Here is a 20,319-nt window from a genome sequence, read left to right as displayed (position 1 = left end):
GTTGGACTCCACTAAGAGGGATTTTGTAGCTCCTTTGGAAAGTTTAGAGTAAAATTTAAGCAAAAAATAATAATGAGCAGGAAAAAGACCAACGAGACCACATAAAAACTTTCACATGATGTTAATAGCAACTTTTATTTATAATTGCCAAAACTTGGAAGCAACCAAGATGTTTTTCAATAGGTGAGTGAATTAATAAACTGTGGTACACTCAACATTTGAATATTATTTCAATGCCAAAAATGAGCTATCAAGCCATAAAACAGCATGAAGAAACCTTAAAAGCATGTTACTAAGTAAAAAAAGACAATCTGAAAAGGCTACATACTATATGATTCCAACTACATGACATTCTGGAAAAGGCAAAACTACAGAGGCAGTCAAAGGATTAGTGGTTACCAGGGTTTGGGGAGAGGGAGGTATGAACAGCCAGAGTAAGGAGAATTTTTAGGGCAGTGAATATACTCTGTATGATACCATAATGTTAAATACATGTCTTTATACATTTGTTCAGACCTATAGAATGCACAGCCCCAAGAGTGAACCCTAATGTAAACTATGGACTTTGGTTAGTATGATGTGTCAATATAGGTTCATCCACTGTAACCAATGTACGATTTGGGTGTGGGATGTTAACAGTGGGGGAGCTGCATGTGGGGGTAGGTAGGAGGTATATGAAAACTCGGTACCTTCCTATCAATTTTGCTGAGAATCTAAAATTGCTGTAAAATATAATGAATACAGAAAGAAAAACATAAGAAGAAAAAAAGAAGATGTAATCACAGTCCACTATAAAGCTTGGCTGTGAACAATACATACAAATTCAAAATAAACTGGATATTGAATTAATCTAAAAGTTAGTAAAACTATATTATAAAAGTGAAAGAAATGAGATATGAAGAGGTATGTTTGTCTTTTGGCAAGGGGGACATAGATTAAGAGGACTAAATCTGTTACTGCCATAAATGGACTTCAATATGTAATTAAATTTAAAAATTCAATTACAAAATAAAATTTATAAACTTCAAAAATTAATTAAATTAAAAAAAATCAAGAAACAGACATAGAAGTACATGATTAAGACACATGGAGATAAATATCAGAAAAATAGCTATGGGGTTGAAAATCGTTGCCACAGGAATGTGAAAAAAGGGCAGAGAATTGCTATTCTCTGTGTCTTTTTGCACTGAGAAATGACACACTGCAGTTACTAGGTGACAGGTACTAACACTAGTCTAAGACACATAAAAATATTTTAGAAAAAATATTTAGTATAGACATACCTCATTTGATTGTGCTTCACTTTATCGTACATCACGAATACTGCATTTTTCACAAATTGAAGGTGTGTGGCACCCACGTATTGACCAAGTCTCCTAGAGCCATTTTCCCACCGTGTGTGCTTGCATCATGTCTCTGCATCACATTTTGGTAATTCTCATAACATTCCAAATTGTTATGTTGATCTGTGACCAGTGATCTTTGACGTTACTATGTAACTATTTCAGGGCACTACAAACTGGACTCACACAAAACAATGAACTGAATGTATAAAGGTCAAGTGTTCTGCCTGCTCCACCACCTAGCCATTCCCCCAATCTCTCTCCCTCTCCTCAGGCCTCCTTATTTCCTGAGACACAACGATATTGAAATTAGGTCAGTTGATAACTCTACAATGACCTTTAAGTGTCCAAGTGAGAGGAAGAGTCATATATCTCTTATTTTAAATCAAAAACTGGACATAATTGAGCTTAGTGAGGAAGGTATGTCGAAAGCGCAGAAAGGCCAAAAGCTGCGTTTCTTATGCCAAACTGTTAGCCGAGCTGTGAATGCAAGGGAAAATTTCCTGAAAGAAATCAAAAGTGCTACTTCAGTGAACATATGAAAGGGAAACAGCCTATTGCTTGTATACAGAAAGTTTTAGTGATCGGGAGAGAAAATCAAACCAGCCAGAACATTCTGGTAAGCTGAAGCCTACTTCAGAGCAAGGCCCTAATTCTCTTCAATTCTGTGAAGGCTGAGAAATATGAGGAAGCTGTACAAGAAAAGTTTGAAGCTAGCAGAGGTTAGTCCATGAGGTTTAAGGAAAGAAGCCATCTCTAGAACACAAAAGTACAACATGAAGTAGCAAGTGCTGATGCAGAAGCTTCAGCAAGCTCTCCAGGAGATCTAGCTAAGATAAAGTCAAAGGCAGCTCCACTTGAACAGGTATTCAATGCAGAGTAAACAGCCTTATATTAGAAGAAGATGCCACCTAGAACTTTTAGGGCTAGAAAGATGTCAATACCTTGCTTCAAAGCTTCAAAGTACAGGCTGACTCTCTTGGTAGGAGCTAATGCAGTTGGTGATTTTAAATTGAAGTCAATGCTCATTTACCCTTCTATAAATCCTGGGTCCCTTAAGAATTATGCCAAATCTACCTGCTTGTGCTCTATAAACAGAACAACAAAGCCTGGATAACAGTACATCTGTTTAGAACATGGCTTACTGAATATTTTAATGCTCAGTAAAAAGATTCCTTTCCAAATAGTACTGTTCATGACAATGCACCTGATCACACAAGAGCTCTGATGGAGATTAGTGTTGTCTTCATGCCTACTAGCACCACATCTATTCTGCAGCCCATGGATCAAGGAATAATTTCAAATTTCAAGTCTTATTAGTTAAGAAAATTATTTCATAATTTTATAGCTGCCATATATAGTAATTACTCTGATGGATACAGAGAGAGTAAATTAAAAACCTTCTGGAAAGGATTCACCATTCTAGATGCCATTAAGAATATTCATGATTCATGGGAAGAGGTCAATTTATCAACATTAACAGGAGTTTGGAAGAAGTTGACTCCAACCCTCATAGGTGACTTTGAGGGTTCTAGACCTCAGTAGAGGAAGTAACTGCAGATGTGGAAATAGCAGAAGGACTAGAATTAGAAGTAGAGCTTGAAGATGTGACTGAATTGCTGTAACTATATGATAAAACTTTAACTGATGAGGCATTGCATGTCTACATGAGCAAAGAAAGTAGTTTCTTTAGATGTAATCTATTTCTGGTGAAGATGCTATAAAGATTGTTGAAATAAAAACAAAAGATTTAGAATATTACATAAACTTAGTTGAAAAAGCAGCAACAGGGTTTGAAAGGCTTTACTCCAATTTTGAAAGATGTTCTGTGGGTATAATGCTATCAAACAGCACTGTATGCTACAGAGAAATCATTCATGAAAGGAAAAGTCAATCAATGCAGCAGACTTCATTGTTGCCTTATTTTAAAAAACAGCCACCTCGACATTCAGCAACCACCATCCTGATCAGTCAGTGACCATCAACATCAAGGGAGGAAAGATCCACCAGCAAAAAACATAACATGTCAGCCAACGGTTAGCATATTTTAGCAATAAACTATGTTTTAGTTAAGGTACATACATCTTTTAGATGTGATGCTGTTGCACACTATAGTATCATGTAAACACAACTTTTTTATGCACTGGGAAACAAAAAATTCATGTGACTCATTTTATTATGATATTCACTTTACTACAGTGGTCTGAAGCTGAACCAAAAATATCTCCAAGGTATGCCTGTACTACTCTTTGGCTTTTTAACTAATACACTGCTTAGCAAAAAAACAGAAATTGGCTTAAAAATAGCCACAGCAGTTCTCAAACTATGTAATTTAATTATACACAGGACTTCTGTGTTTATAAATTACAATATAAAGTTCAATTTTATTAGAGCACACATCATTAATAATCTAGAACACCATGGACAGGCAATAATGAGGCAGAATACACATTAAAGTTCTACTGATACGCAAACTGAAACTCATCGACTAAATATTTTCTCTGTGCTGGACTCTGAGTGCATTACATTATCTCATTCAATGCACCTTGAGTGACAGACATAGGATGTTAGTCTGAAGGAGGTAAATGTTCCAAGGTCACACAGGATGGTGTTATGATTGAATGTTTGTGTCCCCCTGCAAAAAAAAAAAAAATCACACCTCCAGTGTAATGATCTTTGGAGATGAGGTCTTTGGGAGATAATAAGAGTTAGATGAGGTATGAGGCAGGGGTTCTGATCTGGTAGGACTAGTGCCCTTATAAGAAGAGACACAGAGACCTCTTTCTCTTTCTTCCTCTTCCCTCCTCTGTATCTGTCTCTGCCTCTGTCTCTCTTCCTGCCATCTGCAGTGAAAAAGCTGCCATCTACAAACCAAAAAGAATGTCCTTGCCAGAACCCAACAGTGCTGGTACCCTGATCCTGGAATTTCATCCTCTAGAACTATGAAACTATATATCCATTGTTTAAGCCACCAAGCCTCTGGTATTTTGTTATGGCAGCCTCAGCTGACTAATGGGCTGAGGGAAGATGAGAATTTAGGCTCATCTATCTCCATTCTGCCTCCTAAGCCCTGTTATTTCTTCTGGCTCAAAATAATCCAGCACACACACGCACACACACCATCCAGAGCTCTGACCACTAGACCGTGACCACTCCAGCAATATCCTACATGAACCCACTGACACTCCAGACACCAGCTATGAGAAGCCAAAGAAGTTGCACTCACCTTAAGAAAATCTGAATTTCCAAAACTGTGTTAAGATCTGGGTCTCAACTTAGATCAAGGATTCTTTCCAGAAAAGGTGCCTTCCCACCTTGTAAATCACACACACTGATTCGGTCATAGGAAGTGCAGGCCAATCCCATTATATGTTTCCTCAGAATGAATGAAGTTACATCTGTTTGCATTTCAGCATTATAAGCTGAACTGTGTCCTCCTGCTCCAGAGTTCATATGTTGAAGTCCTAACCCCCAGTACCTCAGAATGTTACCTTATCTGGAGACCAGGCCTTTAAAGGGGTATTTCAGTTACCTCACCTTCAGTGAGGTCATAAAGGTGAGCCCTAGTCCAACACAACTAGTGTCCTAATAAGAAGAGGAAACGGCATACAGACAGGCACAGGGGGCAGACACTGTGAAGGCACAGGGAGAGGACAGTCATCTGTGAGCCAAGGAGAAAGGCCTGGAGTGGCCCCTTCCCTCATGCCCCTCTGAAGGAACCAGCTCTGCCAACACTTTAATGTCACATTTCTAGCCTCCAGAACTAAATTAAATAAAAATTAATGAGAAAATAAATTTCTTTCTTAAAGCCACCCAGTCTGAGGTGCTTTGTTACAGCAGCCATAGCAAGCTAACACAGTCCATAACTGCACGTGCCCAAGACCTTGACCGTTGTCCTCTCACCTCCACAATTCCATTCAATCACCAAGACAAGGATTCAGTCTCCTCATGTTTCTCCTTAAATTCCCATCTTCTCCTCTCATGTGGGTTTTAACTCAGACCTGACCACAATAGTCTCTTGTTTGGTTTCTCAGTGCCTTCCCTTTTCAATCCATCATTTGCACAGGGAAATGTTCACAACAGAGTCCAACCACACAGAAACAGATGGTGGGCCCATGGTGCAGGCACCTGCTGCAACCAGGTAGCCACCTCTGGCGAGCCAGGGAGAAGGGCAGAGGGCCAGAGCTGCAGCTCAGCCACTACTTGAATGACTGGCGTGGCTGTCCCAGTTAAACCTCAGCCTGCCTTACACTATCCCCAGGGTCTGGCCACCCCTCCAGAAAAGCTCTTCAGTGGGCTCCCCCAACCTATGAGCTAACACCAGAATTATTTAGCTAGGAGCACCCTTAGTTTTCTAGCAACTGTCTGCGTTTGCAGTCACATGTCCTATGTTTCTTTACTCCTGGAATTCCTACTTACACTTTGAGACTCAACACTAGAACCCTCACCTGTCCAACCTCCACTGGCTTCCTCCCCTGAGCTGCCACACTGCCCTGGATACATCTCTATAACAGCACTTACACTGGATGTTCATCACGGGTGCCTGTCCCTCTCAAGGCTGGAGACCCCTTAACAGCAGTGACTGACAGACACTTATTCAGGGCTGTCACAGATGTGGGGCCTCTGGCTGACCAGAGCGGGGCCCCAGAAAACGTCTGGAGATTAGAGGATTGGAGTGCGCTTCTGCCAACAAACACTGAGCTGAACTTAGTAACTTCTTTCCTAAGGAAAGAAGGCTGTTTGTACCCAAATCAAATTAGGTACCACCTGCCTCTCAACCCTCCCAGCACCCAGTTCTAAGATAAGAACACCTGTTTCCTGCAGCGTAAATATCGGCTGACTGGGTGAGGGAAGCCATTAATAAGCTTTGTGCCAGAATCAGTACTGCTGGGAAGAGAGTGTTCAAAAGAAAATCACTTTTTTAAGTGCGTCAGGATAAAATCATTTGGATACAAATTGATTCTTTTCTTAGTAAACTTGGTCTTGATGAAATTTGTGGTGAGAGTGGTGACTGTGTGGGTCCCCTGGGCCTTCCTCAGTGTAAGTGCAACTCACAAACACGGCCTAGGGGTGGGAATAGCAGTGAGCCCTGGCCTCTGACTGCAGGAGGATGCCTGTCAATTCAATCTGACTGCAGAGAGGTAAGCTGTCTGAGTTGGTTACTTCCAGTTTCTCTTGTTACCTGAGAGGGCAGCTCTCTGGAGGTGGCCCCAGAAGATGGCTTCAGCCCTGGAGGCTGGGCAAAGACGGTGCTCACTTACACAGCCTGGGATGGCTTTAATGTCCCACTTCAGCCAGGGAGTAAAGACTCCGTGCTGAGAAGAGCTTTCTGGGGGTTCTTTTCAAGGATGGGCTGGGGCCTGGATCAGCACCCTGGACAGCAGGGCCATGGGCTCCGGGCCTGCTCCTGAAGCCCTCTTCTCCACACTTGGCCTGTTCTGTATCCTGTGGCTGCTGCTCCTCTGACTGCACTCAGTCTGACTCTGTCGTCTGAAGGAAGTCAAAGATCTCCTCTGGGCTGCCCCCTGCCTCCCAGGACAGCATGTGGCTCCCAGGATGTCACGCCTACATGTGCTCCAGGCTCTCCATCTCTGCGAGTCTGGTGTTCATGACCACTCCCTGTCATTCTCTCCAATGGTTCCCTAAATGGGAAGATCCCCTGCATTTGGCATGGGGTAAAATGACTTACCCCTGTTTCTCCATCTGGAGCATAGCCTGGGAAGTCAGTCAGCTGTCTCATTCAGCTACAGGGGCTGGGACAGTGACTAAACCCTCTGGGTCTCAGTTTCTCCTTCTGTAAAGTGGGAATTTTGTTAGTCCTACAGAACAGTGTGGCTTTGAGAATTAAGTGGAGTTGTACATATCAAGCTGCTAAACTCAGCACACGGTAACAGCTCAGTAATTGCTAAACCTTTTTGATTTTGTTGAGCTTGACACAACACCCCACGCACCTTAGGTGCTCATATCTGAGAGACTGTTCTGTATCTTGAATAAACAGCATGTCAAACCTGACTGAACTGCTTAGAGAACATTTTTTAAATGTAGGAAATCTGAATGCTAATGGGGAACTTTGCCCATTTTATCTATTACTCACCTCAGGATATTGTTGATGATTATGTACATAGCCTAAAAAGGCTTTTTGAATTTAGTGTTCCTCAAAACTACATAAGTCCTCTGCATATCCCAACAACACAACATTACTTCTATTCATCGGCTTCCTATACTTGAAACCTACCCGTGCACACACACGGCACAAAAATTACACAAAGCAAAACCATGGATGCCAACCTGTGTTCTCTCACAAAATCTCTTGCATATAAAAAGTTCAAGTACACAATTCAATAATGTTTAATAACTTCATAGATTTATACAGCCTTTACCATAATTCAGTTTCACACTTCCATCACCCCCAAAAGACCCCTTGTACCCAATTTCTACCGCACCCTCACCCGCAGCCTCAGGCAACCACTAATCTGCTTTTCATGTCTATTTCACACAGTATTTTGTGTCTGGCTTCTTTCACTTAGCATAATGTTTTTGAGGTTCATCCACAGTGTGCATGTATTCACATTTCATTCCTTTTTATTGCTGAATAGCATTTCATGTATAGATACACCACATTTTGTTTATTGATTCACCAGTTGATGGACATCTGGACTGTTTCCATGGTTTGATGATTAAAAATAATGTTGCTATAAAGGTTCCCATACAATGTTTATATTTATGTAAACCTGTTTTTACTTATCTTGGATAGATACCTAGGAGTGGGGTTTGTGGATCATATGCCAAGTTTATATTTAACTTTCCAAGAAATTACCAAACTGTTTCCAAAGCGGTTGCCCTTGGACTTCCACTGATGACTGATTAGTGCCAGCAACCTGTATGTCTCAGCTCCCACCTGTGTCTGTCACCTCCTGCACAATCCTACTGAGACTTACTCCAGCAGTGGCACCAACCCAGTGTGTCAGCAGGGGAGCTGTGAATGAAGCAGAACTATCACTACCATTATGTGGCCTGCTGAGGCTCATGCCCCAGGGGAAATGGTTAATTAGAATACCAAGAACACCAAAAATCTTTGCAGCTGTTCCTGCCTTTGATTCTGCTATAAAGATCCAGATATTCTCAGGAGCTAAAAATCAAGTGTTAACCAGCCCTAAATGTTTTACTCCTTCACCTCCTGAGAATCCCAAGGAAACTAATGCACTCTTGAGCCAATGTAAAGGTCATTAACAAAGATTATGGGTTCTCCTTAGTGCTCCCACATTTCAACAGATGACCAAGAGTAATAACTCAAACCCCAGCAATTGACATTGAGAGTCCTACGACAAAAAGACTTCCAAACACAGATGCTCTTTGATTTATGATGGGGTTATGTCCTAATAAATCCATTGTAAATTTAAAATATTGCTGTCAAAATGCATTTAATACACCCTGCCTACTGAATATCATAGCTTAGCCTATAGCCACTTTTTACTGAGTGTGTATTGCTTTAAAACCATCATAAAATCAAAAATATTAAGTCAAATTATTGTAAGGTTGGGGACCATCTGTATCATCACAGGAATAATAAATTCCCTAAGGCAGATCCTCCAAATTATTGGTCTAGCTAATATGTTTTACTCTGCCTCATTTCTCCAGCATCACAGCCACAATGTGTACTCACCTGTGAGGTATCCCAATATACCTACACTAAACCACCTGTAGGGTACATCTATATCCCCACCAGTTATGCAGACACAAACTTCATGGGCTCATTCTGTTCCTAAGCACCCATCAATGGCCTTATACTGAAAACACCGGGGGGTGGGGTGAAAGTAGGTTCACACTTGTTCATATGAAAAATAATATAATACAATAATTAGTAAATAACAACACAAGAATATAAGCTCTGTGTTTTGTGTACTCACAACTGTAAACCTACTTTTACCCATCCCTGTATTCTTCTGAAGGAAGAAACCCATGAAGCTATTTCACAAGACATTCATATTGTGGTCCAGACTTTGACTACCTGTAGCTGGGTCATTGCACACCCAAAAGATCCACCACCTCAGTTAGATCTGGAGGCTTTGTTTGATCCCCAGGTGCCATCTGCAGTCAATATCCCTAACCCTGGCACTCTCAAACAAGCCCAACATCGACTTGCCTATTTGGCTTCTAGAAGCAACATATTCCCTATGTACACATTTCCTTAAAACCTATTTGGGCAATCACAAGAAAATCAGCCCAATCTAAACAGAGGCCACCACAGAAACGACCCAGGTAAGAATGCCATTAGTCCTATCTGGTGATTCCTTTACTGTGTGAGCCCTAGCCACTATTCTCATGCTTTCTGGAGCCCCCTTGCCCAAATTCATGGATCCAAGGAGAAGCACCCTCACCTGGCTTTATTGGCCACTTGCAGGGTCCCCTGAGTCCAGGAAAAAGGGAACCAATTTATTTTACAGACAACAGCACCGCATGTGACAGAACATACCGCATGTGACAGAACATACCGGAGAACTTCTTCCTTTCTATTACCAAGACATCCCTGATAAAAGATGGGACCCAAGTGTCAGTCATTTCAACACTGGAGGATACCCTCCAAAAATGTGTGTTCATTGTCCATAGTTTACCAACTCCTGGGTGGTAGCTAATGGCCCTGCTCTTCGGTATAATGTATGGATCAAACACAAAATAGATTTCCCATTTGGGATTTGGCACTATGGGACCTCCACAATTGGAATATATTTCTATTCAGACCTCATGCGTTATAATTCAAGTTTCTCAGGACACCGCTCTCCTACCACAGGTCCCGTGAAGGAGGCTCATTTTAATGCCATAATCAACCAACTTGTTCACATTTCTTAAATAGCCTCATGTAGCACCCCCATTCTTCTGGCTCCAAAGGCCTGGTCATTATGGCCTCAGGAGCCTTAAATATGGGGTCGAGCATGACAGCATCCCGTTGCCACTGGCTCTAGCCCAAACTGTAGCTTCCCAATATGGCTTTTGTGCCCTGTTCCACCCCAATGTCATGGCCAGTAAGGATCATGTCATGGAGAAAATGCCTTTTCTCTCACTAGCAACTTGACTTTATTAACTACTGCCCCAATCTGCAGGCACAAATCATTATGCCCTCATGATGATTGATACTGATGTGGATCTACTTTGGGTTTACCCTCTCCAGTATGCCCCTGCTGACACCACTACTATAAGTCTCGGTGCAGCTTTGTCAGTTCCCTTTAGGACTCACAATATTGTCTACTCTGATTGGGGTACACATTCAGTATCTGCATGACCCTTACAACAAGGCATCATTTGGAATCTATTTTTTCTATTGTCCACAGGCAGTAGTCCTAATAAAGAATCCTAATAAACATATATAATAGCCTACCTAAAGACACCCTCTTAAAATTGCAGAATGGACAATGGTCTCCCAAATGGATCTTTCTTTTTATCTCTGCTTTAGTTACCTTGAACTATTGAATGTCAGGTCTCATGAATCTTATCAAAATGTAGCTAGGGTCTCTCTTCTCCTTATTCTAGCCATAAAAGAGACTACTACTCACCTGTGGATCTATAAAACCCAACTAGACTCTCCCTTTCCAGAAATAATAACCCCCACTCTGTCATGCCTTCTCAAACCTGGAGCCCAGGTAACACGATGGGATCCACAGAAAATGAGAGCCCTAACTCCCAAGCAGGCTCTTCTATCTGCCGAAAGAAACCTGTCTGCCAAAGCCTGCTCTCCTTCCCTGATCTGGTGGTTTTAAAGGTTGACTAATTGGAGGTTTCTGTTTGTAGGTAGCAGAAGTCTTGGTGCCTCCTTGGAACTACAACAGTGAGTCTCATCACAGTCTGTGGTATAACAGACACATGTTTGTCATTTTCAGTTGTGTAACACAGACTCGACACTCCCTATAACTGTGTGGATCATTCCCAATGAGGAATGAAAGATCTTGAATTAATTCCCAAGATCAACATTCCCAACATCTTAATTAATTCCCAACATCAACACAGGATGCCAGCTCCACTCCACTATGGCGATTTGAATGTGGGATTGCTCCAAAATTCAGGATGCAATGTCCACAGCTCTCATACTAATAAGAAATAAGAAATTACTAACAACTTCTGAAGCCAAAGGGATACTAATTTTTAGGCACTCTCATAATATTTTCTCAAATATAAAACTTTGCTCCAAAGTCTTAGGGCTACTCACGGACTCATAAGGGGTCTAGAAAACTCCTGTGCACTCACTACTCTCTCTCTCTGCATGCCAGGTCCTTTCTTGGAGAACCATCCTCCCTTACTCCTACCTCAGGACTTCCCTGCTTGTGTGAGTAACAAATCTTTCTTTGGTTACAGCAAATCACCACTCTCATGAGCTTCATAGAAGAACCTAACCTTAGGAGGGAGCTGCCCCATGATATGGTAGAGTTACTAGAAAAGCCATCAGGGAAGGTGTGAAGTGGTTATCTCATTTTGGTTTTCCCATAATAACTAATGATATTAAGCATTTCTTTCAAATGCTTATTACCCATCTGTATGTCTTCTTGGTGAAATGTCTATTCAAATCTTCTGCTCATTTTTAAATTTTCAGCTTGTTATTGAGTTCATTGTAAGACTTCTTTATATATCCTGGATACAACTCTTTTACTGCTATATGATTTTCAAATATTTTCTCCTAGTCTTTGGTTTATATTTTCATATTCTTAGCAGTGTATGTAGTAGCACAAAAGTTTTTAATTTTAACAAAATACAATTGATCATTTTTCCTGTATTGATTAAACTTTAAGTGTTGTTTCTTTTTACTGAATGCAAATTCATGAAAATTTCTGTTTTCTCCCAGAGGATTTATGGAATACTAGATTATAAAATTACATATTAGAGAGTTCTTGTATTCTTACAATAACTAAAAGGTAATGGAAATTACAATAATTTCACAAGCACAGGTTATTACTATAAAATCACCTTTATAAATAATTATACCCATAGATGTAAATTTCCCCAATGACTGATTATCTACAGCATATACAAAGTATTTCTAGTATTTCATGCAACAAAATTATGTTTTTGAAATATGAAAGTATAGACAAGATAGATTTAACTTCTAGTGTACACATAAAGATACTAAGGCAATAACCATCTTCCTAATGGCAAAGGAAGCCATAAAATAAGACATCAGGACACAAAAACATTTTCCTCAAGTTTGCCCACGGCCTCAGTGGCTCTATAAAGAGCTCCATTTTCTGCCCAGATGAGAGCTTATAGAACCTTTGCAAACCTGGACCCCAGAGCAGCTAAGCCTAGTGGCTCTAAAAAGAATCACTGTAGCTGGCCGTGAAGACATATATTTATTTCCTTTTCTTCTCTTCATATTCCTTCCACTGTGCCCAAGCCTCTTTCTCACTGTTTCCTGTTGGCACTTAATCTGGCAAAATGTTTGCAATTCTCTATAATACCACCCCCCCCCAAAAAAATCATTCCTCCCACCAGACAGGCAGGCTTTTCTTTGTTGTTTCAAAATTCATCCTAATGCCTGTTGGCTCAAGGAAAATGTCTACTTAGGGCATGGTGAATTAACACACAAGGCCAGACCACATTAAGGCAACCTAGATTTATGTTTCAATGGACCCACCTTCACTTTTGTTCACACATATGAACAGTATTGTCTGCTGAATGTTGCCTCTTAAGTCATAAAAAGAAACACTGAGCCTCTTTGTGAAGACAGGCCCTGTAGTGGGAGTAATGGAGTCATATGAGCGTAACAGAGAGTAAAATTTCACCTCCACAGAGTGAATGGGGCCAATCAGACACCATTTCTACATGAACTCCTACCTCCTCACCCACCTATGCCACAAAGCAAAGGAAAGAGCAGAACATTTCTTCCTGTCCTTCAAGCTCATCCTGGCTTTGCTGTCCACATGGCAATGCACCCACAGAAGCCCGGCAGTGACTGCAGTCCCCATTCTGAAGCCCTGCCCCTGGGCCAGGTGGCCTGGACAATGTGTCCTGCAGCTTCATCAGCAGAGCAGCTGAAGTGGGACATCAGCAGCATAGAACAAAGGGATGGAAAGTGACAGTCTGGGAATCACCAATGAAACCCGTTTCCCAGCAGGGAACACGAGGAGACTGACCCCAGAGCAAAAATGGAGAACTCCCTTTAAATATTGAAAGAAAGGGACAGCAATTAAGGCACAGGATTCAGAAGGAGGAAAAGAGGTAGATTGCAAGATTTAAAGCCTCATTTCAAATTATTTCAGAAACCAGACTAAAGGCAACTTTAAAGCAGACTGAATTTTTAACATCGGGATGTGTATAGTATCAATATTTCTAAAAGCAAAGAAGTAAAAATATAAAGTGAATTCGATATCTTTGAAAGTAAAATTCAATAGCCTTTATCAATCTGGAGGGTGAGGGTAGAAGAAAGGGAAAAGAGGGTGAAATCAGCTGTTCCAGAGTTCTGTTCAAGCTCAGTTCACACTCATCTTGAATCTTCTGAAGTTCAGAGTTATGATCCCAATGTGAACATAGACAACAGAAAAATGTCGCATAAAACATTACAACTTCCGCTGTAAGGCAGTAGAGAGTAATCAGTACCCAATTCTCTCTCTTCTGACTACATTCTTATGAAAGCACACAAGTCTACACAAAATGACAACCTCACATAGCTGCTTCAGAAGTCAGCCAGATTTGGGGAAGAAATGCTGGTAACAAGGGGGCACGTGGAACCACCCGGAGCAATTACCAGTAGCTGATGTCAAATTTCACCTTTGAAACAGAGCAGGTCAAAGGAGAAAAAAAGAGAGAGGCTTTGATCTTCCTCCCACTGTCTACCTTTCTTTAAGTAGAGAGGCTGCCCAACCAGAAAATCAGGTGGACGCTCCCACACAGGAAGGACCTGCTTCCTGAGGCTGGCTGGGTGCCCCTGGCTCATTCACTGAGCTCTGTCTACACCCCCCTGAGATTAGACCTCTATTGTATCATAAAATGACACTAAAGGAATGGAAGGAAAATCAGTCATTGCACCCTGGGACATGAAGGGGATAGGCAGATATGGGGAGAACCCCAGGCCCCCAGTCCTCCCTTGATTTTGGGTAACTTGGTCACACACCATTCCCAGCAGCAGCGGAAGTCCAGGTTCATTAGCATCACCCATGGATAGATGTAGTTTCTGACGGCCATGAGAGCAAGACATGGGAGCAAGAGGCAGCTTTGAGGTCCAGTATTTAAAAACTCAAATAACATAGACACAGACAACAGCATGGTGATTACCAGAGCAAAAGGGGTATGAGGGGAGGTAGAAGAAGGTATAGGGGTGATAAACGGTGAGGGAAGGAGACTTGACTTTGGACGGTGAACACACAATACAATACACAGATGATGTATTACAGAATTGTACACCTGAAACCTACATAATTTTATTAACCAATATTACCCCAATAAATTCAATAATAAATACTTCAATGAGTAAATTTTGTTACCTGTATTTACATTTTAAAAGCTCAAATTAGTAAGTTATACATTATATGTATTTTATCACAATGTTTTCAATTCAAATTTTTAAAAAGCAGACACCTGTTTAAGGGCTATATGGTTCATCCTCTCATGTGGTTTATTCTTGAAGAAGGGAAATTTTTTCCTAGTGGAGACACAAGGAGTTCTAAAGTGTCCTATCTGAGGGCAGAAGGCCAGAGTGAGTATTCCACATCTCTCTCTCTCTCATCCATAAACATATCCTTGGGTGAGGATTAAAAGTAATAATAATAAAAACAAGGCCCCCCAAATCATAAAACTTATAAACAAGATTCTATAACTTAAGGTGCAAATATTGTTTTTAAGACATGAAGAAAAATGCTACTTTTGAAAAGTATGTACCATAAGAAACAGAAGGAACCCCTGGCTGGTGTGGCTCAGTGGTTGAGTGCTGGCCTTGGAACCAAAGGGTTGCTGGTTCAATTCCCAGTCTAGGGCACATGCCTGGGCTGCAACCCCAGTCCCCTGGGTTGCAGACCAAGTGCCCCATGCAAAAGGCAACCACATATTGATGTTTCCCTCTCTTCTCTCCACCTTCCCCTCTCTAAAAAATAAATAAATAAAATATTTTTAAAGTCTGTATCTTTAAAGAAAAAAAGAAAAGAAAAAAAGGAAACACCCTTTAGAAAGCATTTACTTCACATCCTCAAGAAAATATGAAGAAATGGAAGGTGGGATTTAAAAGAGTACTTAGATGCTAAGCTGTAAACTGATGTGATAAGGTGCAGCCTAAAAAGAATAAAAATAAACTGTAAAAAAAATAAAACTGTAATAGATTTACTGTTTTAGATAGGGCAAAATAGTTAACACTACAGAAAAATAATTCAATAATGTAGAGGACAACTTGAGAAGCCATTCCAGAAGGCAGAGGAAAAGGATAAATTAAGAAATGATCAGTAGATGAGTGAATAAAACAATTGTGGGACATTTACACAATGGAATACTACTTGGCTGTAAAAAAAGAAGATAGTTTTACCATTTGCAACAGTAGAGCTAGATCTGGAGAGCATTATGCTAAGTGAAATAAGCCAGTCAGAGAAAGACAAATACCATATGATTTCAGTCATATGTGGAATGTAATGAACAAACTGAACTAACAAACAAAATAGAGACAGACTCACAGAGAGCAGGATGACAGCTACTGTTGGAGGGTGCTGGTTGGGGGGGTAAAAGGATTGAGCCAAAAGGAAAAAAGACTCATGAACATAGACAACAGTGTGGTGACTGCAGGAGGAGGGGGTGTAAGGGGTTAAATTGCAATGAAAAATACAATAAAAAATTTTAAGCAATTATAATTTATTTATACAACCAAGTAGTATAGATTAAATTTTGCACCCCTGCTAGATAGTCAAAATCATATATGATAAGAGATATAAAATATGTCAAAAGACCAGTTTTAAAAAACATAACAGAATGATATAAATGTTTAAAACTTAATAAAATGGACCATATTCAGGGAAAATAATATGAATTACCTCTATTAGCTCAATAAGTTTTTCAAGAAGAATAGAAATATGCCAAAAGAAGCTGAAAAATTCATCAAAGAATTACCTCGAAAAAGGCCTAGGACCAGATAATTTAATTAGTACATTCTCTCAAAGTTTCCCCAAGGGGAAACCCCAGAATGTGTAACAAACGGTACCCAGACTTGGAAAAAGATGGAATGTTCCCAGTTCATTGGAAAGCGAGGCCACCTATAGTACACAACCCTACGTAAAATAAAAGTATAGGCCACCATCTTTCTCAAGAGCTTTGTTACTCCAGGATTTCCTAGTGTCTTTAATATGCTGGGAAATTCCAGTGGGAGGCTTGTGGGAGGCAGTGTTGTTCCCCACTATAAGACTTCTTCCAGGCTCCCCGGACCCTTCTTATGACCAAGCAGGAGCCACACGGGGCCGTTGAATCATTCAATCAGAAGATTAAGATGACCTGAGAGCCAAGAATATATGGAAGAACACATGGAAGGAAAGAGATTCACAAAATATAAATAGAAGAAAAGAAGAGGAAAGGGAAAATGCACTGCAACATACAAAATTCCAATCGTAGCAATGCTGAAGCATGAAGCACATTCTGCTGGTGAAATGTAATTTGATTCAACTCTTCTAGGAAGCACTTGGCCATGTGGATTTAGAATCGAAAATACACTCACGCTTTGATCAAATAATCCAACTTCTAACAGTCCATCCTGGAGAGGTGATTTAATATGAAGATTTACATACAAGAATGTACTTGATAGAATTATTAATAGCAAACCAAGCAAAATGAAAACAAAACAGGAAACCATCCAAATATCTAAAACTGGAAATGGTTAAGTGGATTATGGCACATTCACATGACAAATACGCAACAATCAAAAGCAATGATTTAGGAAAAAATAAATGATGTGTGTGTTTAATTGTTTAGGATAAAAGGTAGAATACAAACTACAGAGTATAATCTTAAGTACATTTTTAAGTACATATATATATAGGAAAAACTATTGGAAGAATATAGACCAAATACTTAATGTCTCTGGGTGGTGGAACTCTGGGTAAATATTATATTTACACATTTCCCACATTATCTAGCTTTTGCACCAAGCACGTATTACTTTCATAATCAGAAAATGATTTTAAAAAACAAAGAATTATTGCATGTGGATAAAATACTCATGTGAGTGAAAGAGCAATTTAAGTCTCCATTCACTGACGACAAATACATTCTCACCCCAGTGACTCTTACACAGGTGTCTGTGAAAGCATGAAGGCAGAAGGCAAACCAGCCAAATCCCCCAATAATGACAAGCTGAGCTGCTTCTCCCAAAGGTTTTCATTAGCAAGAGGAGAATTGAACACCCATTTTTTAAAGTGCAGCTGCTTTCGGATATCCCTTGGTTCCAGGAACCAAAGGAACAGCCTTTACAGGGAAGATTCAGGGAGTGAGGAGTTACACACTCAAGTGTGCACACACATCCTTTCTTTTCTTCTCTCCCTTTCTCTTTCTTAACAAAACACACACACACACACACACACACACACACACACACACACACACACACACACACTCTCTCAATCCTGTCATCCTAGCCAGACAACTAAAAGCGCGACCTACTGATGCAGCCGCGCCCCATCCCCGCACCGCAGATACCTGTTTGTGGCGCGCGTCAGCTGGGTCTCCGAGCTCTTGGGCGTCCTCAGCGCTGCGGGGGTGCCGTGGGTGACCTCTCTGCTTTCCGTGGGCCTGCACAGCCAGGAAAAAAACTAAGTTATTAACACCTCGCGGGGTGCAGTAGACTAGCAGGCTGGGTACGCGCTCGCTGCCTGGCCGGGACTTCCCTGCGCTCCTTGGCTCCCGCGGGTGGGGCGCGGCGTGGGGGGTGGGGGGCTCTGGAGTCCCGGTGTCTGAAGAGGCTCAGGGCGGGAAGGAAAGAAAAACTCTCACTGGCATGAACAGCCCCCAGGACACTGATGCAGAACCCGACGGCAGGTCCTTCCCTCGCGCAGAACGAAGCACGCTGGGGCCCTCACAACACAGACCCATCCCTCTCCGCCCCAGCCGGTGCCCAAGCGGTCCAAGTGTCGCCCCTCTGGTATCACCCCCCAACACACACTCACCCAGCCCTGCCTCCTGGACTCCCCCATCCCACCCCACCCTCCAGCCACTGCTGCCCCTTGGCTGATCCTCGCATCAGCCCAAAGTGTGCGCTGCCCAAGTCAAGCGGATCAGAGGCTGGGGCCCCGGGAGCGCACAGCAGGGCGCACAGCGGGGTGCTCGGAGGGGTGCGCGGAACCCGCGGTTCCCGGAGAGCTGCCAGTGGGTTACCTGGGGCGAGCAGGCGAGTCGGTTGAGCCCGAGAGCAGGCGCAGCAGCAGCAGCAAGCTGGCGAGCAAGGCGAGCAGCGCGCCCCCCGGCCGCATCCTGAGCCACGGGCGCGGCCGCCGCCGCCGCCGGTGCCCCGGCGACACACAGCGCAGGCGGCCGCGACTCGCGGCTCTTGCCGCGGCCGCCGCAGCCACGCACACCTCCAGTGTTCCCGGGCGGCGGGATAGGAGACGACAGCGCTCAGCGCGGCGGCACTCTTGGGCGCCCCCGGCCCAGCCTGCACTGTCTTTGGGGGCCAACGAAGACGCCGCGTCCCGGCTCTCCCACTTCTCCCCACGGCCCTAGACCGCCCAGCTCAGCGCTCGGGTTGCTGTGACGATTCGCCAAGCTCGCTTCCTCGCCTCCCGGAGGCGCTCGGAGCAGCTGCCCGCTTTTGTCGCCGCCGCTGCCGCTGCCGCTACCGCTGCCGCCGCGCAGGGTCACCTGAAGGTTGGGGCGCAGGAGCTCGACTCCGTGCTGATTGGGCTCTAACTTTTCTGTGCCCTCACGTGCTCCTGAGTGCCCGCGTGCTTTTCACTGAATCCCACGCAACCCATCCATGCGCACCACAACTCCGTCTGCGTCCCTGCGGTTGACAGGGCTTACAGGGGCGGAAGACCGGGGAAAAGGGCCCACTTTAAAAACTTTGAAAACTAGGTAGTCGCTCTGCTGGATCGCCCCACGCGTGAAGACTGCCAAGAACTTGGCAATTGTTGGATAGGTGCCGGCGCCAAATAGGAGTAACCTCCCCTGGCTTAAACGCAGAATCAAAGGCACAGATAGAGAATCGATTTCTAGGGCCAAGCAATCTTTAGCAGACCTCAAACTACTGCCTGAGGCCTGCATCCCGCCCCTGCCTGTTTGTGTAGTTTTATTGGAACACCTTCCTGACCACTCCTTTGTATCATCAATGGCTGTATGTACCGTATTACCTACGGCAGGCTTTATGTGTGGTACGAGGGCACAGTTGAGCAGTGTGACAAACTTAACAAATTTTTACTAGCTGTCCCTTTTTGGAAAAAAATTGCCAGACCCCTGATTTCATCTGTTTTAGCATCTCATATATTAATTATCTGATTTATTGCAAGAGAGTGATCCGATGACAATGATATAACCTGGCTACCCAGTTATTTTGGGGGGAGCGGGCCTCTCCTCTTTCAGCCCCATGTATACACATCCTGTCTACATGTGTAGCCCACAGACTTCCCAAGCACCCACCCCCTTTGTCACTGCCCCAGGTTTTGCCCCTAACTCTGGGCCCTTGAGGAACACCAATAAGCCCTAAACCCCCTTACATTTACGTGAGGGCTCATTAAACTTTCAGTCTACTTTTGTACAGCTTTTAAGAATTTTCAGAAACAACCTTTGGACTCTACCATCTTGTAAGTACTTTGATAAAGGTAGTTTGAAAGGCTTTAATGATTTAACTTTTCTAAGCAACAAAAACATTCATATTTTAACTGGAGTCTCCTAGGGGCATAAGGTCTTCAGCTACAAGACCAGTGTGAGAGCGTTTTCGGAACAAGTAGACCAGCCAGCTCAATAAAGCTGCTGCCAGCAATTTTTGCCATCAAAGTTCTCTTTTTGCTAATTCTGCATTTGTTCTAATTAAGAATATTTA

The 20,319-nt window shown here is 42.5% G+C and overlaps 1 protein-coding gene across 1 annotated transcript in view; it reads right to left on the bottom strand.

Annotated features, from left to right (window-relative positions):
- Window positions 1-19,243, bottom strand: part of ST8SIA6 (ST8 alpha-N-acetyl-neuraminide alpha-2,8-sialyltransferase 6) — a 132,076-nt gene extending 112,833 nt beyond the window's left edge. Inside the window, exons 1-2 of the mRNA XM_028507732.2 lie at window positions 18,660-19,243; window positions 17,985-18,077 (exon numbers count right to left, since the gene is read on the bottom strand). Of these exons, the coding sequence (XP_028363533.1) occupies window positions 17,985-18,077; window positions 18,660-18,754 (188 nt within the window). The 5' untranslated portion in view covers window positions 18,755-19,243. The remainder of the gene's footprint in view (window positions 1-17,984; window positions 18,078-18,659) is intronic.
- Window positions 19,244-20,319: the final 1,076 nt, after the last annotated feature.

This window comes from Phyllostomus discolor, chromosome 1 (assembly GCF_004126475.2).
Source record: "Phyllostomus discolor isolate MPI-MPIP mPhyDis1 chromosome 1, mPhyDis1.pri.v3, whole genome shotgun sequence".
Taxonomy (NCBI): Eukaryota; Metazoa; Chordata; class Mammalia; order Chiroptera; family Phyllostomidae; genus Phyllostomus; species Phyllostomus discolor.
This window is presented reverse-complemented; position numbering and strand designations above follow the sequence as displayed.